The 22874-nt window shown below is 59.4% G+C and overlaps 9 protein-coding genes and 2 non-coding genes across 11 annotated transcripts; 6 read left to right on the top strand and 5 right to left on the bottom strand.

Annotated features, from left to right (window-relative positions):
• Positions 1-2292: 2292 nt before the first annotated feature.
• Positions 2293-5111, bottom strand: A1Q1_05157 (uncharacterized protein; the record flags this gene model as incomplete). The annotated part of the gene is made up of 5 exons (XM_014321964.1): positions 2293-2529; positions 2637-3495; positions 3543-3994; positions 4057-4862; positions 4976-5111. The coding sequence occupies 5 exons, from the start codon at positions 5109-5111 to the stop codon at positions 2293-2295; spliced, it is 2490 nt and encodes an 829-aa protein (XP_014177439.1).
• Positions 5112-5846: 735 nt separating this feature from the next.
• On the top strand, positions 5847-6953 carry A1Q1_05156 (uncharacterized protein; the record flags this gene model as incomplete). The annotated part of the gene is made up of 2 exons (XM_014321963.1): positions 5847-5876; positions 5937-6953. The coding sequence occupies 2 exons, from the start codon at positions 5847-5849 to the stop codon at positions 6951-6953; spliced, it is 1047 nt and encodes a 348-aa protein (XP_014177438.1).
• Positions 6954-7322: 369 nt separating this feature from the next.
• Positions 7323-9943, top strand: A1Q1_05155 (uncharacterized protein; the record flags this gene model as incomplete). The annotated part of the gene is made up of 2 exons (XM_014321962.1): positions 7323-7921; positions 8062-9943. 2 exons carry the CDS (start codon positions 7323-7325, stop codon positions 9941-9943), a joined length of 2481 nt encoding a protein of 826 aa, XP_014177437.1.
• Positions 9944-12152: 2209 nt separating this feature from the next.
• On the bottom strand, positions 12153-12230 carry A1Q1_t388. Its single transcript has one exon. It is a non-coding gene; the product is annotated as a tRNA-Gly (tRNA).
• A 468-nt stretch (positions 12231-12698) lies between these two features.
• Positions 12699-13421, top strand: A1Q1_05154 (uncharacterized protein; the record flags this gene model as incomplete). Its single annotated transcript, XM_014321961.1, has 1 exon — positions 12699-13421. The coding sequence occupies one exon, from the start codon at positions 12699-12701 to the stop codon at positions 13419-13421; it is 723 nt and encodes a 240-aa protein (XP_014177436.1).
• A 348-nt stretch (positions 13422-13769) lies between these two features.
• On the bottom strand, positions 13770-14588 carry A1Q1_05153 (uncharacterized protein; the record flags this gene model as incomplete). Its single annotated transcript, XM_014321960.1, has 1 exon — positions 13770-14588. The coding sequence occupies one exon, from the start codon at positions 14586-14588 to the stop codon at positions 13770-13772; it is 819 nt and encodes a 272-aa protein (XP_014177435.1).
• A 309-nt stretch (positions 14589-14897) lies between these two features.
• Positions 14898-15785, top strand: A1Q1_05152 (uncharacterized protein; the record flags this gene model as incomplete). Its single annotated transcript, XM_014321959.1, has 1 exon — positions 14898-15785. The coding sequence occupies one exon, from the start codon at positions 14898-14900 to the stop codon at positions 15783-15785; it is 888 nt and encodes a 295-aa protein (XP_014177434.1).
• A 181-nt stretch (positions 15786-15966) lies between these two features.
• A1Q1_t416 lies at positions 15967-16074 on the top strand. The gene has a single exon. It is a non-coding gene; the product is annotated as a tRNA-Leu (tRNA).
• A 179-nt stretch (positions 16075-16253) lies between these two features.
• On the bottom strand, positions 16254-16949 carry A1Q1_05151 (uncharacterized protein; the record flags this gene model as incomplete). The annotated part of the gene is made up of 2 exons (XM_014321958.1): positions 16254-16686; positions 16735-16949. 2 exons carry the CDS (start codon positions 16947-16949, stop codon positions 16254-16256), a joined length of 648 nt encoding a protein of 215 aa, XP_014177433.1.
• Positions 16950-17598: 649 nt separating this feature from the next.
• A1Q1_05150 (dCMP deaminase) lies at positions 17599-18519 on the top strand (the record flags this gene model as incomplete). The annotated part of the gene is made up of 2 exons (XM_014321957.1): positions 17599-17802; positions 17860-18519. The coding sequence occupies 2 exons, from the start codon at positions 17599-17601 to the stop codon at positions 18517-18519; spliced, it is 864 nt and encodes a 287-aa protein (XP_014177432.1).
• A 473-nt stretch (positions 18520-18992) lies between these two features.
• Positions 18993-22777, bottom strand: A1Q1_05149 (uncharacterized protein; the record flags this gene model as incomplete). Its single annotated transcript, XM_014321956.1, has 2 exons — positions 18993-22529; positions 22601-22777. 2 exons carry the CDS (start codon positions 22775-22777, stop codon positions 18993-18995), a joined length of 3714 nt encoding a protein of 1237 aa, XP_014177431.1.
• Between the last annotated feature and the right edge of the window lie 97 nt (positions 22778-22874).

Here is a 22874-nt window from a genome sequence, read left to right as displayed (position 1 = left end):
GGACGTACTGAACATGACGCAAGCGCTCTGCTATCCCTGCTGCTGCGAGACACGTCGCGTCCGTCTCGTACTTGCAACGCTTACGCTCGCTCAAGAACCGCATCCGGCCATCCCGGGCTCCGGGACGGCGGCGTGAAAAAAAAGGCTCAGACACGACCAGAGTTGAACCAGCAGTGACGAGCAAAACAAGTGAGTGTGCCTGGGCCTGCGGGCCCCTGAGCTAGGCAAACCTAGTTCAAGGCCCGGGTCGACCATTCAGACTAGTTTTTTGGCTGGGTGGCAAATCTTGAATCTCCTGCTTCTGGCAAGAATCCAGGGCACCGTGGGAATCGGCTACTGATTATCCTGCATCACCCCCTTCTTCCTTCCTCGCTCTTCTGCTCCTCGCGGCTGCTTCCTCTCTTCCCCCGCTATGCCGTTGCGCCCTCCCCCCCCCGAGTGTAACGGTAGCGCTGCGGTAGCACTCGCGTTTCAAACGTGTCGGCTGCGAGAGCCAGAGGCTGGCGAGGGAAGACGCGACGCGTGAATCGGAACGTTGGAACGTGAGGAGAAACGTGTTGTGCTTCCGAACAAGCAGCGTGAGCGTGAGATACGACAGCCCATCGAGGGTGCTCCCCGTCCTTGCTCAGCCATGCATACGCAAAAGTCACAACCCTTATCGCAGCCTCAACAGCTATCGCGAGATTGTGCAGATTAGGCTTCAGAGTCCTCAGCATCGGGTATCGAACTAGCCTCGTCTAGTTCAGGAGCGTGACTATCAGCTGCTCAACCACGATCTGCACCTGGTGACGGCCAGGCATGACGTACTCGGCGCCCTCCACCGTGGCGCTGGCTGGGCGCTGTTGGCGCTGCCCAGCCAGCCAAAAGTTGACCCTGGAGGGCAAAAGCGAGGAATGTCATTGTTCCGCGACAGGCTGTGTCAGGGGTGGAGGTCGCCGCAACTCCGCTCAGGCTAGAGGCAAATACCAAGACAGAGCCGGTGCCTTGCCCGGCTCACTGTGATTTTGCCGGTGCAGGGGGGTCAGACTTTTTGTGCGGCCTCCGAGCAACCTACACAGAAAAAAACATCAGTCGATCACTTGCGCACTTGCCCGGCGATGAGATGCGGCGGCATAGCCGGATAGCGAGGCCGCCGTGCTGTCATGTCGACTTTGAGTGCTGGTCCGGACTGTTCTCGGCGTACTGGTTTGCTCGTGGGTAGAGTCCATGCGTCCATCGGCCGGTCGGTCGACCAGACCCGCATGGCCAGCTGGTCCGCCGGCAGCGACGACCACCCCCTTCCCGACCATCGGTCGACCGATGGCATCTCGGTACCTCGGGCCAGGCAGGCAGGGCGGAACTTGCGTCCCTTCGTAGGATATCGCTGTCACTTCTTTCCCGCTGACCCGACAGGCCCGACAGGCCCGGCAGGTCCGGCAGGTCGCATCTTCGCGTCCGTCCAGATGTCATTCATAACGTCACGTCGGACGCCCTGTGCGTCCGCCACATTGGCCCAGTGATCCAGTGAGATGCAGCGAGTGCAGCATGCAGCACATGGACCACAGACCGGGAACGCGTAACATGCCTTTCGCGCACTGTCTCCAGTAGTCGAGTCGACCCACCGAAACCACTCTGCTCGAACCCACCCAACAGCCATATTTTACGGCTACGAGGAGATAGAACCTGAAGGGCAGAGCAAGTCCACTGCGCCACCCATGCACGCCATGCGGCCATCCGGCTACTGCCTGTCCATGAGCGCACGCACGCATGGGCGCCAGCTGCCTGTCCGTGCTCAGTACGACTCGTCAGCCTCTAACAGCGGGCATTATCAGCTGGCATTGCTGAGACATGAGAAGTATGAGACAACGATGCAGACCAACATCTCCGCTTGACAAACCGATGGAACCGCGGGACTGGCGTACGCGCGTCGTTGAGTCGCCGATCCGCCTATCTCTCCCTTGCCAGATGCGCCATCGGGCCATCTGGTCAGATAGGTCGTCACATGCCTCTGCACGCTTGGCTTGGCTCCCCACCCAGCTCACACGTGTTGGCCGCTACAGAGCACGAGATGCTGGGACGCCGCGGCCAGATCTCTTTCTACTGCCTCTTCCGGATTCCGGCACCTCTCGTCGCACTCTTGCATTAAGCTTCAAAGCTACGGCACACGCATACGGCATGGTTTTGCATGCAGGTTACAAACAACGTCTCTTTTCCGTGTCCAGCTCCGCGCCAGTCGTACAGCATCCCAACGTCTCTTCCGATGCACCACCACTGCGATCCTCGGCCCGCAACAATTCCAGCTAAGCTTCGGCACTACATCCTCTGCTTTTTCGGGCTCGGTGCGCCGCGCATGACCGCGTCGAGCAGGCGCTTGCGCTCCTTCTCGCTTGCGCCGTCGGCGTACGTGACGCGCATCGATTCCTCCTGCACCGCCTGAGGTACAGCGAGGGCAGCGCCGGGGGCCACAGGCGACGTCGGGCTCTGCAGCCGCGGCGAGAGCGGGCTGGGCGCCACCTCGCTCCGCGGTCGCGAGTTGCGCGATCTTCGCAGCTGCACATTGCGTCAGCCTCTACCTTTCGTTTCGCACCTGCATTCCGCGTGCCTTGCTCTGCGTCGCAGAGTATTCCCAAGGCGAAACGGCCCCCTGCTAGACTTACCACTTTGCTGCGTGTCGGCGCATCAGGTCCCTCTGCCAGGCGCCGGAGCGCCGCTGTCACGTCGCTGCCGGAGCCGAGTGCGCTGGGAGACGACACAGTGCCTAGCACCCCAGCTGTGGAGGAAGGGACGACGGGTGAAGCACCCCCCTTGCGGCTGGGGCTGCTGCGCGGCTCCGGAACGGTGTGGGCTCTATTCAGCAGCCGTTCCGTGCTTGCCTTGGGGGACTGGAGCGCGTTCGTGCTGTCGGCCACGAGGGCGCCCGCACTGCCGCCGGGCTTGTCCACGTGTGTCGGCGTGCTCTTAAGCACACGTGATGATAAAGACGAACCCGCGATCTCGTCGGCGGTCAGGTTCGGCACGGAGCTGCCCAGCGCCTCGCCCTCGCTGTGAGCACGGCCGCTTAATCTTGATGGTGTCGGCAGCGGGATGCCATTCGGCATGTCGGCGCCGTGCAGGTGCTTTGTGATGTCGTCGATGACGCCTGTTCGTCCCATGTTCCACAACCAGGTGTCCTTGACGCAGGTTACTCCCCACTCATGCGCCTTCGTCCACTTCTGGCCCTCGGGGACGGCGCAAACCAGATGAGTCGTTTTCCGATTAAGCTTTTCAGAAAGAACACCTCCAACGGTCTTCAGTAGCCGCTTCAGATACACTGTCGTTTCCGTTGGGAAACCGGAGATGTGAACGAGGATGCTGGACGCTCCAGGGATTGGACAGTCAACTGACAGAGGTCGGAAGACAAGCGTTGCGTCGGGGTCGAGCAGTCGTTGCTCGAAACAGCAGCCCTCCACCCAGCACTCGGTGACCAGTGCCGGTGTCGGTTCCCCTGGCTGTACGGGAGGCATGTCGACTTTGGTCCTGGCAATCCTGGACGTCAGCTCCGTCATTCGCATTCCGCAACTCACAATCGCACGATGACATAGTCGACGAGAGCGCCTGCTCTCCACTCAGCCTCGGAGACAACTGTTCCTCCATGCTGCTTCAAAGCGTTCTCGAGCCCTTGGCATCCTTCGCTGATAACGTGGGTGAAGCGCATATCGGCGAAGAATTGTGGTGGCGACCCAGACCGTTCTCCCTCGGCAACGGGCATCTTGCTCGGACCAGCGTTGGCAGCAGGAACAGCGAACGACGTGGACTTGGTGACGTGCAGAAGTGAAGGCTTACGTTCAAACGTCCGGGGCGCAAGTGACATCGGATCGGGTTTCGTTTCAGATTCTGCGCCCGGAGAGTCCACCTCCATGTCCTCTGTTTTAACAGGCACCCCAGTGGTCGAGAGCAGCTCGTTGACGAGGTTGCCCATGTCTTCTTGTTTCCGCTTCTTTCTAAGAACGACCGGCTCGTCCTCTTCCGCCTGCTCCTTCACTAATTCCGGAGGAGGCTCGAAGCAGCTTCCGTAGATTCTGCGCCCGGAGAGTCCACCTCCATGTCCTCTGTTTTAACAGGCACCCCAGTGGTCGAGAGCAGCTCGTTGACGAGGTTGCCCATGTCTTCTTGTTTCCGCTTCTTTCTAAGAACGACCGGCTCGTCCTCTTCCGCCTGCTCCTTCACTAATTCCGGAGGAGGCTCGAAGCAGCTTCCGTCGAGCACCGACTCGAGCTTGATCTTCGGCCGGCCTCTCGGCTTGCGAGCGTCGTACGCGTCCTCCTTCCATCGGCCACGGAAGCCGACACAGTCCCAGATCCAGTGTTCGTAGATGATCCAGATATCCTCGCCTTCGACCTTCCTGCCTTTCCGGCGGCCCATGGCGCGGTCGCCGATCTCCTTCATCGCCCACTTGACCTTCTCGCTCGCTTTCGCCTTGGGGTCGCTGGTAGGGAAGGCTGACACGAGGTGCGTGCATGAGCGGTCGAGATCTTTCGAGTAGGTCCCGCCGAACTGCTGGATGTAACGGATGATGGTTTTGCGGTGGTCCAGCTGATCGATGCCGGAGATCGAAATCTTGAGCCCAGTGAACGGCAGCAGACGGTGCGCCTCGATACTCTGAAATGTCAGTGAGGATACTCTTCTGAAACGTACAGCTGGCACGTCCAGTTCAGCACCAGAGACCCATTGTCTATGTGCGTCCTCAACCCATGTAGGCGCAAGCACAGGTAACCGGTGCTCAATAGCATACATGTACTTGGCTGAGCCGAAACCCGCCGCGATGACATGAGTCACGTTGACGGTGAGAGCATTCTCGACTTGGCCTCCTAGCTCCTTCACGAGAGCGGCCAGCTTGGGTTTCTCTTCGACTCCCGTGAAAGTGACCGTTATGCCTTTCCACGGTTTCGCGCCGCTACTCAGCGACGGGCCGGCCTCGTCATCTGATGTCAGTGTAACCCTCTCGGTTGCAACTCACCCTCCTCGTCGCTCCATGCCGGTCGCTCCTCCGGCTCGTACTCTGCAGCAGCACTCCTCCTAGTGGACCGACCAGCAGGAGCTGGCCGCAGCTTGACGTTCGGAACCTTGTGGGAGAGGTGCCCGCGGCGGTTCATGGTGGACAATGGGGCGGCGGCGTTGGGCGGAGATGACGGTGTCAATGTTGTTTTGGCGCGCGTCGCGTCCCAAAACCAAAGACAAAGTGGAGGTCGTAGCTCCAAGCTCATGGCCACATTTTCGATCTGCTTCCGTGATCGTGAAAGGGAGAGCGATTTCCAGAAAACAACAGTTCGGCAACCGCCATGCATGGGAAGTTCGTTGAAAAACCTGTTTTAGCTAGAGAGCACCAAGACAGCACTTGTGTCCAGAAGGAAGGGGAGATGTTGCATGATTTTCACGGTGATTCGCACTCTCGAAGTAAGAGAAACTGAAAACTCGGCGTATTGCGCATTGGTGGCAAATCAGGGACCCGCCTGATAGCTTGGAGAAAGACAAGCGCGTCGCGTATAGACTGTGCGTCCAAAGTGCATCAACAACAACGAGCAGCATCACAAAGCGTAATACCTGTGCCAGATCGTCGGCCCGCTGGAGCAGCGTTCGCTGAGCGATCGAAACGTCTGTAAGCTGCCTTCCGCGGTCTGTATGTGTAGGTTGCAGTGGGTACAGGGTGAAGGCGTCGGAACGCGACTCTTCCTGGGCGTATCCGGCGGGGCTCCGGTCCTATAATTGTTTATGGCGTCGATCAGCAAGTCTCCCGAAGCCGACGATGGACCGATACAGAGCGCCCTATGGACGCCTAGCTCTGTAGGTCGTAACGCCGCACCGCGACGTTCTCTTCCTCACATATCACCATGACTGTTCCCCAAGTCGACCTGCAGGCTGTGAGTGCTACCGCCTCTCCCGATCAAGAGGCTGATCCAGAGGCAATAGCTGACGTGTAGCACTCTGAGCTCTTGGCACGGTTGCAATCTCTGTCGTACGCGCCGCCGACGCTCACAGCGGTTCAGCGCCAGCTGGAACAGAGCCAGTCCGGCCTGGCTGCCGAGCAGGCGGGCGTCGCTGCGCTGCATGCCAAGACTGGCAAGGAGTTCAAGGACTGGAAAGCGATTGAGAATCGAACGCTCAAGCGCCTCTGGGTCAAGATCAAGCACCCCGTCCATGGTCGCGAGCGTCTCACCGAGCTCGAGGCGAAGGAGGAGGCCGAGTACGTTGCGGCGCTCACCGCCGAGCAGACCGCGGCGGCTCGCACCGCTGTCCTCGAGGACCAGGTGCGGCGCCTGACTGAGCAGGTGAACGAGCTCCGCGGCGCTGTTGACAGCTACGAGCGAACAAAGACTGAGCTCGACGCCCTCTACCGTCGTGTCTTTGACGGCCCCACCCCCGCGTTCCCCGAGGAGGACAGGCTCGAGGCGAACTACCGCGCCGCTCTCGACGAGTACAACGCCTCCCAGGGAAACACTGTCAACGAGCAGCGAGCGATTGCGTATCTCACCGAGGCGGATGCGCACCTGCAGCAGGCGATCAAGATCGTCGGCTCGAGCACGGACTACGCGACGATGAACTCGTACGGCGGCATCGATGACGTTGCCATGGTCGAGCACTCGGAGCTCGCTAAGGCTCAGCGTGAGGCCGACCAGGCTCGTCTTCTCGTTGAGCAGGCTCAGCAACTCCTTCCTGGACTCCCTGGATTGAAGGACGTGCAGATGCCGAAGGGCAACATGATCTCGGATGTCTTCTTCGATTCGACGTGGTCCGAGCTCGCCTTCCGCCAGCGTGTAGACGACGCCGATACCGAGCTCCGCAATGCCCAGAAGCAACTGCATGGCCTCGTCGGTCAGGTACAAGCGCAGAGCTCGGCTCAGAGCCCCCGCGTCCAGCAGGCTGCGAAGAATCTGGAGCAGGCCCGAGGTGCACTTGAGAATATCCGCCGCAACATCATGCTGAGAGGAGGTGCTTGAGCACCTGGCTCATGACGATAACGCGGCCCGTCAACTTCATGACTACCTTAATCGCAATACACGACGTACAACATCACAGCGCACGCTTTACATAGGATGCATTTTTTGGCGCCTCTATGTTTCGTCCTCGTGCCTGAGCAGTCGTTCTGACATATGACACACGGTCTGACCGCAGTACATGCTCCGCGCCAAGGCCAAGCATTGGAATTACTCGGATCCGACGAACGGGATCAACTGTAGAAGATCGACACTGCGACAAGTTGACTGTATTGCATTCCCCCAGGGGAGGACCGTGCGTGACGCGTTGAGAACGACATCCAGCACGACGACACCCCTCTGTTTGCAACCACCACGTCTCCCTTTCCAGCCATGTCTTCCTCCGCGGACATGGATGGCGACAGCCCCTCGTCTGTTGCAGTCATGCTTGACTACAGATTCTATCCTCATCTCGTCGATCTGGTGTTCGATCACAGCGTCGCCTTGGCATCTGAAGGCGACCGCTCCCTCCTCCTGTCCTGGCGTGCGGTTGGTCGCCACTGGAGCGAGCGTGCCGACTCAGCTCTTTTCAAGCATTTAGCGATCTCGTCGTGTGGATCTGGATTTCAGAACTTCCGACCCGTTATCTTTGCCCCCCACCCGACCGACGCGTACAAGGTGCTATCGCTGCCAATGATGCACAGTGCGCTTCTCCCCGCAAGCCCATGGGACAAGGAGTGGCAGGCCAACCGAGAGCGCCTGCGCAGCCGGCTGCGCTACGCGCGGGTTGTGGACTACCTTTCGCCCACTGAATTCTCGCAAAGAACTCTGCCTTTCACGGAGGCACTGGACGCCGACTTGCTGATTGACCTCACCGGCGTGCGGGTCGTACGCCGTCCATGGCCGTCATGGTTCGTCGTCAACGCCGACGTCACAGTCGACGTACTGGAGCTCTCGAGCAAACTCGGCGGTAACGCGCCGTACGGCACTGTGTATTCGGTCGCGGGGGGGCACGGACCCTACGTCGATGGGCGTGAATCATCTGTCAATGCTGTACTCGTCGTACACATCAAAAGGAGCTGGATCACCGAGTCGCTTGAGGAACTGAAACTCGAATGCGGCGCGTACGCAGACCAACGAGTGCAGTGATCTTTAAAGTTGAAGAGGAAGAAGACGGCGAGGACGAGGAGTACGAGCGGGGAGACGAGGAGACGACCCAGCCCCGCTTGGCATACTTCATGGAATCGTTGTGGTGGACGCACAAACCGTTGGTATTTGTGGGGCTCGAGGCTGCCGATCCTCGCGCTTTCGGACTTGAGCCAGGGACCAACGTTGTCGCCGCAGTGCAGGAGAACCTGTCCGCTCTAGCGAATCTGCATCCCGCCGATCGCCTCACTCAAGCCACCTTCATTAGCAAGGACGAGTACCGCCAACAGGTGGGCGAGGAGACGTACGAGCTATACACCTCCATTGAGCGCAAGACGGACACGGCCCGCCCGGATCCGCCGTTTCAGAGGGAGCCAGAGGATACTGTGTGCAGACTTGTAACCCAATCTCTCTGGAAACCCGGCGCGAGCAAGGAGGACCGAGCCGCGGTACTCGCTATGCGTGCCGTTTCGAAAAGATGGAGCTGGGATGTTGACTCCGTCCTCTTCCGCCATGTCGTAATGGGCACTCGGGATGAAAGCAACATGCCAAGCGAGGAAGAGAGAATGGAGTACGCGTATCGCCTTAATGCCCTTATGGGCTCCGATGACGAGAGCGAGCGCTATGAGTCGGAACCGGAGGTTGAGGAAGGAGCAGAGCCTGGAGGCGAGGATGGCGACATGTCCGATGGGATTGGACAAAGCGATGTTATCGAAGTCGAAGGTACCCAAGTTGTTGCCAACGACGAGGGCACGCAGGAGGACCACAGCGGCAGCGAGGGCGGGAGTGCCTCGGGCGAACCCATGGAGGTTGAGGGCGGGGATGATACGTCACCGCCACCCGGGCGGCCTAACCAGCACGAGGAGGAATCCGACTGGGAGATCGAAGAGCTCGCACGCCTGTTCCCCATGGAGAAGAAAGCGGCCAGACTTTCTCTGGTATCGCCCGGAGGGCGCCTACCACTTCTGTTTGAGTTCTGGTCGGTGCAACCTACCGCCGCTGGCGTGCGCGCGCATGCCAAGTCGATGGTACTGCTTGTTCACACGCGTTTCATGGACCTGGCCGTGAAGGAGGAGGACGTACAGTGGGATCTGGTGGAGCGGCTCATCCACCCCTTCACCGCGCCCCTCGTCAGGGTAGTTCGGCATACTTCAGACAGCTGCGACGTAACTCCTCGTACCGCAGCCGGGCTGTACGTGCACGTGTGTGATGGGACACTCGCGGCCCCAATTCGTGCTCAAAGCGCTCCGATGTGCCAAAGCATGGTGCAAAGCGTACCAGAGGTGTGGATCGGGGCCGGCAGCCTTCCGAGCATCACGTTAAATGTTCTCTACGATTCTTCCTGGCCGGAGGTGCTGCGCCAAACAACATACAGTGGAGAGCACTGGGGGCACTGCTCGACCAATTCGATCAACCTGATGTTCACCCCTGTGGGGACACCGCGCGCTGCTCTGCTTTCATCGACGAAGCCCTCGGAGCCAGAGAGCCTGACTGGAGCCGAGAATCCCCGCGCCATGGGCTTCTTCGGCGAGTTCTGGTCCACCTTCATCGGAGATCGAACCCCGGTCTCCATCAGCATCATAGGTCTACAAGATGTCCCACTTGCCGCCCTGGGACTGCGGCCGGATGTTACCTTTGAGCAGATCAAGGAGATGGTGTGTTGGAATCTTATCGGCGCCATCACCATGTGCGACGGCTTCGACCCCGAGCTCCTCCCGGAAGCTATCGATGGAATGATGGATCGAACGCTGGGAGCGATCAAGTTCTACTCGCTGGACGAGTACCGCCGGCATTTTGGGAAGGATGGGTGGGAGGAGATTGAGCTTGAGCGAAGCGCACGGCCTCCATACTGGCCGACGAAGGCTTAGTTGGTAAGTTGTCCAGGTGTTTGTGCTGCCGATGTGACTTGGGATATGAGACGGCATTGACGTTCGTAGGCCGACCCGCTTGCCGTAGGTAGGGCGGGCAGCGGTCTGTGAGACACACCAACCTCGATGCACAAGACCCCACCAGACTTTTACGAAGTCGCTGATTCCTCCAGTCGTGTATGCCTTGGCCCTGATCGGACTGTGAAGGTTGATTGGCACATCGTTTACGCCCACTCATATCCGAACCCACTCTGCGCATCCCTCTGCACAGCCTAACATCTCTTCTCGTCACCGGCAGGTTTACTCGCTGCACTTAAGTCACGGGCATTCCATGCATTCACACATTGGCGGCAACGCCGCCGCCGGGGACAGAACGGGTGGGCATGTTTTGGGAGAGTCGGCGGGGGAATAGATAAGGTTCAGTGATGAGTGACCGATGGCCGCTGCCCGATAGCAGACACCGGGTCTGGCAGCACTCTTCGGCTGTGCCTCTTGCGCCAAGGAGCGGCAAGGATCGAGAGTCCGGCAGGGTTAGGAACATGTCCACGGGTCTAGCATACTATGTGTTCGAGAGTACGACGTGCCACAGCAGATTCTGTCGTCTCAACGGCCAATCACACTGCACCTCTTTCCGAGTTTCTCATCAATCGACTGTGTTGGATGGCTCCTACGGCGTTACTAACCCGACCACATCGGAAAGAGCTATCCTAACCGTGCTGAGACCCTTCACAGTGTATTGAAGGTTCTGTAACCCTTCAGCGATTGTCACCCGCCGTCGGCCGTGCACGGGCGTGTGCACAGGGACTGCCTTCCAGACCCCCACATCATAAGCATCCTGGAGAGAGATATGTTGAGGAGAACTTAGCTGTTGCCCCGCACCTTCCCAGCGAATGATGCAGAGCACTGGAACGGCAACATATGGCGAGCGGTCATGAAATCCCCGAAATTATCGTTATTCTCAGGGTACCGCCTCACGATGGTTCCATTCCGCACAGAAGGTTTCCAGCACTCAATTCAACTCACCGTCACAATGGCAGTCGGTTGCGATGGCTGTTGAGCTAGCTGCACTCGATGAAGCTCGGACAAGGATTCAATACTTCAACGTCAATGCAAGTCAGTATCCATTGATCCACGATGGCACAGCTGTGTGAATGTATGGGTGACTTCGCTCGGACTGTACGTAATGGTCTTGACTGACAGGCCGTGCAGCGCTTCTCAGCGGAAGATCGCGCAGGTTGAGAACACCTTCATGTCATATCCAGGGAGATGCACCCACGGCTGCGTGATCGCCACATTCTGCTTTGGAGTGGAGCCAGGACGACCCGGCCCTTGAGGCCTATCTTGCGTTCTGCTTGCAGAGATTAGAGTTTCGAACCAGGCACAGACCGAAAAGCCCAGCGCGCGTACCACATGTCCGGGTTGCGAGCCGGAGGACTATCCCAGTGGCGCCTTGAGAACTCCGCGGCGATGCAAGGCCATGAGGCGCCCGTGGCTACGGCAGATAACGAAAGCAGTAGGGCTCGAGTTTCCCGGATGGGCACTTTTGGGCAGCCCGAGAAACAGTCACCGTCGGGGTGTGGTGCGGTAGCGTGAGCTTTACCATGTCTTGGGGAAGGTATCCCAGGCGTAGGAAATGGTACAAAAGACAGCTCACAGTCGCTCGTCCCACCTGCATCTTCAAAATTGACTCTACTCTCACCACTTTGACACACATCATGGGCGGAGCCGGAAGCAAGTGCGATCAGTGGGGCTGCGGTGGCATGTACCGTCGCTACGACACCCCGGGTGCTATCCAGCCCTTCAGTGTCAACGCCCCCGAGATCGACAACACCTGGGAGCAGTGCTTTGGCAATGGAAATGCTTGGGCTTGTCCCCCTGAGACGTAAGTGGGTTTATGATGTCAAAGCTAACCGCAGCTCCATCTGCAGCGCTGATGGATGCTGCTCCTCGAAGAATAACGACGTGTGTATAGTCTACGTACCCAGTCCAGAGCAGTAAGCGAAAGTCTCTGGGATGATAGTGCATGCAGTTCAAATGTCTAATGCTGTCGTATATCAAGCTTTTACTGACCGATCATCGGCGGATGCGCGCATCCACCCATGTCGCCGGTCCAACCATCAACCTCCTACGCCGCCACCTACTTCCACCCACCCTATCGTCTTCCAACCATCCAAAAGCATTGCTGCAGCCCGCAAGGCATGCAAAAGCGTACATCCAGGGGGAATCGAACCCCCACCGCATCGAGACTGCGTGGCAACGATGCATGATACCATTTCACCATAGATGTTCAGACGTACTTGTCGGGAGTTCACGCGCGGCGCGCTCGCGAGGGCACCGGCAGCGCCTATGCCGTGATTATGGACGTAACAGGATGACAAAGGAGGCATGACAGTACTGCTGGAGTCCCCAGAAGTTGATAGCGCTCAGGAAAATAGATCCTCGACTCGTTGACAAGGGTAGCCTTTGAGACAGACGATGAGAGGATCGCCTCAACACCGTTAACGCTTTGTCGCAGCGTAACGACAATGATGGCCTTGCCCCAACCGAAAGAACAAGCGTTCATGCGATTGATTCGCCTACAGTAGCACTGGGCGCTCACACTTTCCATCTGACATAAAACGAGACCCCCCATCAGCCCGTTTTGACAGCGTGTGCGTCCGAACAGATGTGCGTGTGCGTTGCTGTTCGACACACGTTAAATGCTCATACCGCTGAGCTGTGATAGTAGTTATGCCACCCTATCGACGTTTGCGCCATGCCCACTTCAAGGGAGACTTCATCCTCCGACAGCTCTACGGTTTCCGACGACCCAAGCACTCACAATGCGCAGGAGATGCTCTCAGACCTAATGCAGCTACCTTTCGCTGATTTCCACCATTCCGACTCATCTTCCGATTCCGAGTATGACCCCGCCACCGACCTGTTCTCAGTGTTTTCACGACACACGTTGCTGGTGGAAGTGACGAGACCGAGACCAATCGACAACCCTGAACCAATGAGGGAGAAGATGGAGGCAGTGGTTCGAAACCTTGACGGGGTAGAAGGCTGGACGGCATTGATCCCCTCAAGGCTAGTTGGCAGCTACTGGGAGGAGTCGGTGGGGCTTCCCGTCCCGGGGAAGAAGCTGCTGGAGAACCGCGCTGTGGCTCGGGGCAAATCAGGCGATAAAGACGTCTGTCGTGAGAATGACGATGCCGAACTCCCTGCCTCAATCTCCACCCCCGAGTCCGAGACCACCTCCAACAGTCGTGCAAAGGGCCGCATTAGTCATTTGGACCCGGTTGACGAGTCGCAGCCCGGTGTGACCTTCACCTTCGAGATCAAAGGCCTGTCGATCGTCATAGGCATCATGCTCGGAAGGCTACTTGCCCGATGGGGGGAGAATCAGATGGGCGACTGCATCCTTTCTTGGTACTCCAATGCTTGTGTGGTATACGAGAGCGATGGGGAGTGCGAAGGCAGGGTGTCCGAGCCTTGAGAGCTGATTAGATAGTGCTGAATGTAGCTTCATTTGCATTAGTGTCCCGAATGCAAAGAACACAGAGATCGTATGCGTTTCCAGACTGCTGACGCCATCTGTAGAGAACTGCGGCTGTCAGTTCCTTGCCTCAGAGCTGGACGATTGCTGTAACGTGTTGGCGTCGGACGAAATTCATCAGAAATTCCCGAAAATGTGCGGAGCCCCTCTCCGCGGAGGTGAGGATCGATCGACATCCCTGATGGACAGAAACAGCTGCACACCAGCCTACAGCAGTGCAACAGGTACAACCGCATTCTATTCATTGACAATCTATCTAATCTATAAGATCTCGGTCTACTTTCATGCTCAAGCGCTCCCGCTCCGGTCCTCGCTGCTCTGAATGACGGCCACACTATGCTCCCACATCCCGCCAAGAGCCGCCTGGGCCCACTGTGCCATGTGATAACCAACGGCAGTGCCGCCGGTCAAGTCGCGCTCCTCAATCTCGAACCTGAAGATGGCAGTCTGGCCATTGCACGAGTAGTGAGTGCCAGCAGGCACCTCGTCGCTGCTGTTCGGCCAGACACCCGCAAAATAATCACCTACGCGCCGCAGCTGATCGACACTCAGCAAGTTGACTCCGTTCGCGCTGAGCATGAACTGACGTCCGAGAGCCGAACCTGCCACTGCTGCGTTGATGACGTCGCGCCCTCTCACCGTCACCTCCAGCATGCGGCGAGGCTGCACGCCGCCATTACCGAAGGAGGACATGGACCAGAGCCCAGAAAACGTAGAGGCGTTCGAATCTTCGGGAGTGAGCTCGGGGGTGGGCTCAGGCTCCGGCGAAGGTGCGTACTCGCGTCCGCAGCGGCCACAAAGTCCGCAGGTTGGACAAAGGTACCGGTCACCGCAGCTCCGGCAAGGCGTACCGGGACGGGATGCGCGGCGGTGGCCCTCCTCCTCAAAGTTGGTGATGGTGGAGCCGACGGGAGAGGGCAGTGCAATTGGGACGGGCGCAGACGGCGGAGGCGTGCTCAGACGTGCGCGTTCGAGCTGGTTGGCGAGCTGGTCGGCCGAATCGGCGTCGGCTGGAGAACGGGGGAGGGTTGGTGAGTTGTCCGGCAGCGAAGGCTCGGGGGAAGGAGAGCGACTGATGCCGTTGCCGTTCGGGCAGCTGCGGTTCATGATGGGGAAGGAATTGCCCATGAGCGCAGAGTCGTTGGATGAGTGGTGAATGGCGTCAGAGCCGAAGGGACTTTATAGCAGCCAGAACCATCAGAAGCATGGAGCGTCGTCACCAGGCCGCGCACCCTCTTCCACGATAGGTCGCACTCTTTGACCTCAGTGTTTCAAGATAGGGATAGTCATTGTCGCCGCCAAGTGCGAATGTAACCATCAAGAGGCCGCGTCTCAAGTCACTGTTGTGAGGAAGGCGACGACTTCGTGGCGCATGCAAAGTGGTAGTGAGTTGGAGTCTCGATTGGAACCGGTCATATGAACGTTCACGAGCACGGTGTGCTTTACTGCCAACCTCAAGCAGGGGCAGGCATATCTTCACATCAGCATATCCCCTATCAAGGAGCGTTTCTCCCGACCCCCGACCTGCCCAACCCCCGAGCTGACTTCCCAGAACAGGCTGACATGGAGCACTTCAAGCTGCCCCGAGAACCCCCCTACCTTCCCGACCCATCGCGCTGCAAAGCCTGTCGCGCCACGCACCTCAGCTCAGGGTATCGCTGCAAACTCTGCTGGAAGTTGGAGCTCTGCCACATCTGCGGCTTCTGTGCTTGCTGTGACCATTGCGGACTCTGCACGCCCGGTACGTGCGGCTGGTTTGACCCTTTGCCAGAGTATCAAGTGGCGCGCAGTCTCCCCACCTCCGGGTACTCCGCTTTGCTTCATCGACCCCCGCCTCATGGCACCATCGATCCGACCCGACTCTCCCTGCGGGGGCCAACACCGGTGTCACCGCCCACCCGGCCTGAGAGGCAGATGGACGCCTACCTCCAACTGAAGTATCGAGGCCCGCCACTTGACTATGTTGAGACGAAGGATAGACTCCTCGACGAGATATTGTTCTGCTTCCAGATTGCGGCGGTGTACATCCCAACTTGGCGATTGCTTCGAGCCCTCACCAACTACTTCTACAGCGCCAGCCCCTTACCACCGCTGATTGCCCCCGAGAGTCATGGACCGACGGCCTATGGGTCGACTGTGACCCGTGCTACGCAGGGCCCTTCCAGTGGAACGATGAGGTGCCTATTTACCTTCCATCTGCGTGGCAGGACGACAGAGAACATCATGCTTGGAGCCGATAACGTGAAGGCGTGGGCTGAAGACAAGCTTGGCGGGGCATGGCTGTGCGATTTTGAGGAGGAGTGATTCATTGAGAAGGGACCCACGTCTGAAGACATTCCCCTTACTGTTCTTTCAAGTGTATGCATGGCTGCATTCAGAAGCAGCGAGTATTTCACAAGCCGTCGTGATCAGGTTGCGCGGAGAATTCGCGGAAAAACACTTGTCTTCATAAGCGAGATCTCAGGCGCGTTTCTGAGACACAATTGGATCGATACCCAAGCCTGGTTTAAGGGGCTCGACTCAAGTCGATAGACTTTGTCCGACAGGATTTTCGAGTGCGTAAGCATCGTGGGTTCGAATCCCACTCGATTCACTCTTTTGCTGCAGGAGTGTTCAGGGATGAGTCTGCGATGGCTGTGCGGGGAAGAGCGTGTGCCCATGTCTATGCATTCACCAGTCTGCAGCGGTTCACAATGACAGAGTAGCACAAGAAGTCATATGTTACATTGCACTCATTAACCTAACACTTTCAAGAACTACGCTCGACCCCGCCTACAGATCCAGTCGCCAGATGCCGACATCGCGATGTCCGCCGCCATGGTACTCGGGCCACTCCTGACTCTCAACGTCCTCCTTCCTGAACCCGAGCTTCTTCAGTACAGCCTGACTGGGCCCATTCGCCTCTTCGGCATGGGCAGTGAGCTGCTTGAAGCCGATATTGTCCCGTCCCCAGGCAATGAGCTGCTTGACGGCGGCGGTGCAGATGCCCTTGTTGTGGTAGTCGGGGTGCACGGTGTATCCCAGTCTCCACTCGCCCTCGGCGTGGAATAGGTCGCAGTCGCCGATGAACTGCCCGTCCTTGCGCATCACGTTGAAGGGACAGTGTTTCGGCGAGAGTGGGAGGCCGGCTTGCAGTTGCGTCGTTGCGCGCACAGCGGGAGGGATCTGGTGCAGCAGCCACACCAGAGCATCGGTCTTCTCGTATCTTGGGATGGTCAGGAGTGCCAAAGAATGAAGGAAAGTAACGACTCACGGGTACATCCTCCTGAAAGACCACCTGGCAAGAGAGGGCGTGTTCGACATGATAATCATGGTGCGAATGTCGGCGTTATCGCTCCGATGAGGCGTAAGCGTGACACCCTCGATCCCGGTCTCGAGGTACGGCTCGGGAACCTCGTCCTCAGATGTCTGCGGCCATTGTACTTTTGGCGTAGCGATTGAGGACCAGTCTACCGGTGTGGACGGCATGTTTACGTTTGTTGGTGGAGTGTGTTTGTGTAGTGCCGAGTGAATGTAGTCAGTCGATCGACCTTTATCCACGGGGAGAGGAAGTCCTTGCGTTATAAGTCGAGTCAGAAAAGGATGTTCGGGTGGTGGTGTGTGCGTGTGTGGAGCTAGACAGAGATTAGATCGCGATGAGATCGTTGACTCGTCTCTCCTTGATGACTCGATGTGATCGACCGGACCTTGGTCGCGCGGTATTTCCTTTCGATATCCCACCGGACCTGACCGTTGCTCGGATCCGCTGTGAGCAGTGGCCTCGAACGGCGTAAGCATGGCCTATCGGGCATGCATCCGGGAACAGACATGCAGAGGGGCTCATCTGGTAGAGCTCCGTCTGCAATCCGCGGTCTATGCAAGCCACGATGACGTCGATCACAGTCTCTGATCGGTCGTCTGACTTGGCGTTGGCCACCCAATTTCGGACCGGCCTCGACGCGTCCGCCAGGAACAGGGCGCGTCAGGACGATTTCGGGCATCATCAGTCCTGACCCGATTTCACTCCTTCTGTCAACCACAAACCCCCTTGCATACACCACACACAGAACACGCACTCCTCTCTCACTCTCGGAGACAAGCACACAACCCAGAATCACTCGCACAGAGTACCACCGCCATGTTCATCTCGCTGATTGGCTTGCCCTCCGCCGGCAAGCACAGCGTGCTCGAGTACCTCGTGGAGAACTTTGGCTTCACGCCGCTGTACATCGGGGATCCGAACGATGTGGAGCGCATGGCCGAACGGGTAGGCAATCTGAGTCTGAACTGGAGTCTGGAGGTGAGTAGCGCTGCAACCTCTGCTGCACTGTTTGCCTGCGCAGTCAGTTGCTCCGTCTGATGAGATGCTTCTCGCCCCGCTCACGGGCGCTGACGACAGCACACCTTCCGCACCCCGGACGACATGCTCGACTACGTCACTCGCTCCTGGCGCGGCCGTTGGGTCACGCTCGACCTGGGGACCTGGGAGCGCGCCGAGCCCTTCCTGAAGCGCCCATTCTTCATGGTCGTCAACGTCGAGGCGCCGATCGGCGCGCGCTACGCAAGGGAGAAGCGACGGCAACCGAACCTCTCGCTCGAGGACTTTATCGCCGCACACGACAAGCGGCTGTACGAGACGGGGGCGGACCTGACGCGCCTTATCGAGTGCGCGCACGTGACGATCGTGAACCGCTTCGAGGGACTCAACGGGCTGCATGCACACCTCGACCAGGCCAATCTGCTCGATGAGGAGAGGCTGCGGCCAGGTTGGGACATGTACTTTATGGTGAGTGCTGCATTGACTCTTTTGCTGCTTCTCCGTTCCGGAGAGGTGGTGAAGGGACTGCTGAGAGGGGTAAGGATCAAGCTAACTTTAGACACTCGCGTCGCTCGCCTCGCACCGGTCAAACTGTATGAAGCGCCGTGTTGGCGCCGTGCTCGTGCGCAGCAAGCGTATCATCTCGACGGGGTACAATGGCACGCCGCGCGGGACGGTGAACTGCAACGAGGGCGGATGTGCGCGGTGCAACGGACCAGCGAAAGGAGGGCAGTCATGTAAGTCGAGCGCAGCGAGACGCTGACCGAGCGCGGCCGAGCTATGGGTAAGCATTTTTAGCTGACGACAGTATCAAACTGTCTCTGTCTGCACGCAGAGGAGAATGCGCTCCTCGAAGCGGGGCGGGAACGCGTCGGCGGCGACGCCGTGCTGTACTGTAACACGTGAGTGGGCGCTGTCTTGAGGAAGAGCTGACGCCCAGGTGCCCCTGTCTCCTCTGCTCGGTCAAGATTGTGCAGTGCGGCGTGCGCGAGGTCGTGTACAACCAGAGTTACTCCATGGACGAAGCATCGGCGAAAGTGCTCAGGGAGGGTGGCGTGGTGCTGCGCCAGTTTGTGCTGCCCTACAGACCGAGAGTGGACTGAAACGGAGCGAGCGCAGCGACCCTCTGCATCTTTCCCGCCACCTTTGTGTCTTCTGGGAGGGCAATTTTTGGGTCCAACATACATTCCATCTATGCATTACATATCATCCTCCTACGAAGCCAGCACGGCCATCGCGTTCGCGCGCAGGTCTCCCTTCGGATCGCGGAGGTAGTCCCACGTCCCCCTATCTCCCTCCAGACTGCCTATGCTCGCACTCAATACCGTCCACGTGAGGTCGCCATCCCGCTCATTCAGCGCAGAGTACAGCTCCCTAGCGCCGTCCTGGAGCTCCGCCTCCGCCCTCACGTCGAGGAACGGCCTAAAGCTCACACACACGTCCCACACCACGCCCTCCTTCACGGGCACAGCCGCGACCATGAACTGCGCGACGCCAAGTAGGGCCGCGTACAGCCTGTGACTGGCGCTGAACTTGTCCACCCTGCCCACGACGCCTCTCGTGGCGAGATCGTTCCTGCGGTCCTGCTCCATCTGCGCGACGAGCAAGCGGCGAAGCGTAGGCCACGCATCCGCGAGTCTCTTCGAGATATAGCTCGGGACGTACTCGCAGAGACTGCGGAGGAGGGACACGGCCTCGACGACGACGTACGGCTCGGGATCGGTAAGGCGGAGCATGATGGTCGGCCACGCCTTGTCGATTTCGGGGAGGAGGGCGGCAGGCCGCCCAGAGAGCACGGCGACGCAGCTCGCGATGAGCGCGAGGACGCGCGCACGCAGGAAGGGCGAGGAATGGGAGAGATAGTACGTTGCTTTGGAGAGGATGGCGGTGCCAAGCTCCTCGCCGCGGGTCGGGGGCACTTCCTCTTCTTGCGGCTGCTCCCCTTCCCCTTCGCCCTCGCCCTCGCCGGGAGCGTCCGGGTTGGCGTCGGGAGCGTTCTTTCCCCACCCATGCCGGGGTGCTCGTTCCAGGATCCCGTCCATGTCTTTCTGAGCCCGGGCACTGCGTGATGCCCACCACTCGCCAAACTTGGCAAAGTCGCTCTCCGGGTTAGGCGGGCGGAGGAACCGTTCCGTATCAGCCTTATCCTCCTCTTTCCGCTTCCTGCCCTCTTCCGTCTCCATAGCCTGCGGATCGTTCGCCATCGTCTCCACGAGCGCATTGAGCACCGCCAACAAAGCAGACGCCAGCGCAGCGTACCCGTGGAAGGCGTCCAGGGCGTCAAACACCTCGTCCACGATATCGTGCACCAGGGGCACAATCTCAGCCCCAACGAGCCGGATCATGGCTATCAGGACTAGGGGTGCCTGCGAATCCAAACGGTGATAGGTGAGGCGCTGGGAGACGCAGTTGACGACATAGTCGGCGTTGGCGAGCACCATGTTCTGCGCGGACGCGTATCCGCTCTCATAGGCGACTTTGGCGAGGGCCACCTCGGCGAATGTCCTCACGAGGTCGGCGGGGTGGCTCAGAGCTGCGAGGAGCGGGTACAGAGTGTGTAGCAACAATGGCTTGAAGCTCGCGCCGAGAATCGAGGCGGAGGTCGAGACGGAGCGCAGACTGAAGCACGTCAGGAGACACCGCTGGCTCCGTCTGTCCAGCCGTGCTGTCTCCTCCGAGGCACTCTGATTCGCCATCGGCCGGTCCAGCAGCGTCGTGAGTTCCTGCAGTCCACTCTTGCGCTCGGGCGCAAGCACCGTGCCGTCCGCATGCGCCCTGTCCTGTTCGTCCTCCTCGTAAGCCTCGTCCTCGGCCTCATCCAGCTCGACCAGAGCCCGCGCAACGTCCCGCGCCGCCTTCCTAACGGCTTTCGGCGCCTTCGTGCCCGTCGAAGTCGACGCGATGCCGGAGAGCAGATTATCGGCGACCCAGACTGCGGACGTTGATCGGGCAGGGGCAGCGATGGCATTGCCCCGCGCAAAGCTGACGAAGTACGAGACTGAGTGCAGGGCTGGTTCGCCCCCTGCTGCGCCGAGGGATGACAGCATGGACTCGAGGCGCGACGCGATACGGGGAGAGGGCACGTAGCGGAGCGGCAGGTTCGGGAAGGAGGCTTCGGGCGGCACTCCTCCGCCTTGTGCTCTCCCGCTGCCTTCTTGTGCTCCGCTAGCTGCGTCGGCACCGGTGTCGGAGGCGTCGGCGGCAGACGGCGCCTCGGTTAGCAGTGGGAGACTACGGCTAGTCAGACCCCCACCCCATCCCAATGCCGCTGTTCTCGCCGCGCCTCCTTCCTGCGCGCTCCATCCCCGTGGCCGTCCAAATTCGAGACATTCGAGCAACGCAAATGCCCATCGCTCCACATGCCCACTTGGGCCGAGGAAGGCCGCAATCGGGTTAAACCTGCTCTCGCTCCTGGCAGTCGTATGAGCAAGGGCGATGATGAGTCGTGCCGTTTCGTCGACCCTCTTCTCGTCCCCTGCCCGAATGAGACGGGGAAGAGCGTTGATGGCTCCAGAAAGCAGCTCCACAAGGGCATTCTCGAGGTCTGGCGCCTCGGGACCGAGGAGGGACAAGAGTTCCGTCTCGGCTGCATCACGGACGGCGTCAAATTCGTCCGTGGAGAGGAGGAGGAGGGTCGAAAGCGTGTGTGGGACCAGGCGGGGGAGTGACGCCCGGCACCGCAAGAGGAGGGCCGAGGCGAGACTCGCTGCGCCAGCTCGGGCATCGGGCGATTGGTGGCCTGCCAATGTCGACAGGATCGGGGGAACGGTGGCCTGCAGCTGCGCGCCCGTGTACTGGAGATACTTTGCGTTCAGTGGCGGGAACGGGTTTGGCGCGCCCGCACTTGGCCCTCCGATACTTTCTCCGGCTTTGGCGCTGGTTCCGCTTGCTCCTGTGCTTTGGGCCAGCTCCGCCCTCTCCTCGTCCGTCATGTCAATGTCAATCTCGTAGTCCTCGACACCGAGATCTTTCTCCTGCTGGGCGTTCCAGGCCCCGGCCAGGTCGGCGAGATCATCGTATTGCGGAGCCAGGACACCAGAATCACGCAGATCCGCATCGTTCAGAGTGCGCACCAGTACGTCCTGGACTACGCTCGCCATGTCCAGGCCAATGTCGCCCTTCACGCCGCCGACTATGGCCTTGGCCATGGCGCTGACCACGCCGGGAAGCAGAGAGGCGAGGATGTTCGACTTGGTAACATAGGGCAGCGCAACCTGCAGGAGGTGGACAGAGGCACGCTGCAGGGTTGTATTCGGCGGCGCGGGGTTGCTCAGATCAACGCCGAGGGTGATGCTCTGGAACAGCGTTGGGAGCAGTCCCCTAGGATCCTGGACTTTCGTCTTCATCTCGTCCGTCGGATCGCGCAGGAGCGCAATGAGCACGTTCAGTGCTGCCGTCGCTGCCTCCTGACTCAGTTCCTCGCCCCGCCTGTCCTTCCCCACTCTTGGGGAGGCAGACGCGACGACAAAGCGCCACAGCTGCTCCCACGCCTTCACGTCCATCCCGCCCGACGCACTACGCCATCGCGTAATGATGAACGCAAGCAGGTTGTACGCCGTTTCGAGAAAGTTGTCCGGCAATGCCGAAGGGTCGCTTTGGCGGAGAATCGAAGTCAAGGGAAAGAGCACATAGTTGATGAGCGAAGGGGAGAAGGCCTGCGGAGGAAGAGTCTCGCAGATCTGCAGGATGCGAGCGAGTAGGGATGCGTGAGGGCTCGAGGAGGTTGGCAGTTGCGAAGACAGCGACATGAGCTGCACGCAGACCGGTTTCAACTGGGGGTCAGCTTTCCCGTCAACAACTCCAGCCAGCTGAGAATACCTACCTGTCGGAAAGCACCTAGTCGCGCATCGGCACTCGCATCCAGCGCCGTCATGGCTCGAGATGAGGGCTGGGAAGACGGCGGCGGTCGCGGCTGTTGTGGTGGTCGTGGCGGGTCAGAACCGCCGCCCGACATCGATCCCGTCGGCAGCGGTCGCCCGAAGAGGTCGCGTCCGCTCATGTTGCAGCTATCGGTGAGCCATGGAGAGTTGGGCAACAACAAAGTGACCGAGACGGGTGCGTCGAACTTGCCAGTGACGCAATCTGGGGCTCCGCAT

Source organism: Trichosporon asahii, assembly GCF_000293215.1.
Source record: "Trichosporon asahii var. asahii CBS 2479 unplaced genomic scaffold scaffold00071, whole genome shotgun sequence".
Lineage (NCBI taxonomy): Eukaryota > Fungi > Basidiomycota > Tremellomycetes > Trichosporonales > Trichosporonaceae > Trichosporon > Trichosporon asahii.
This window is presented reverse-complemented; position numbering and strand designations above follow the sequence as displayed.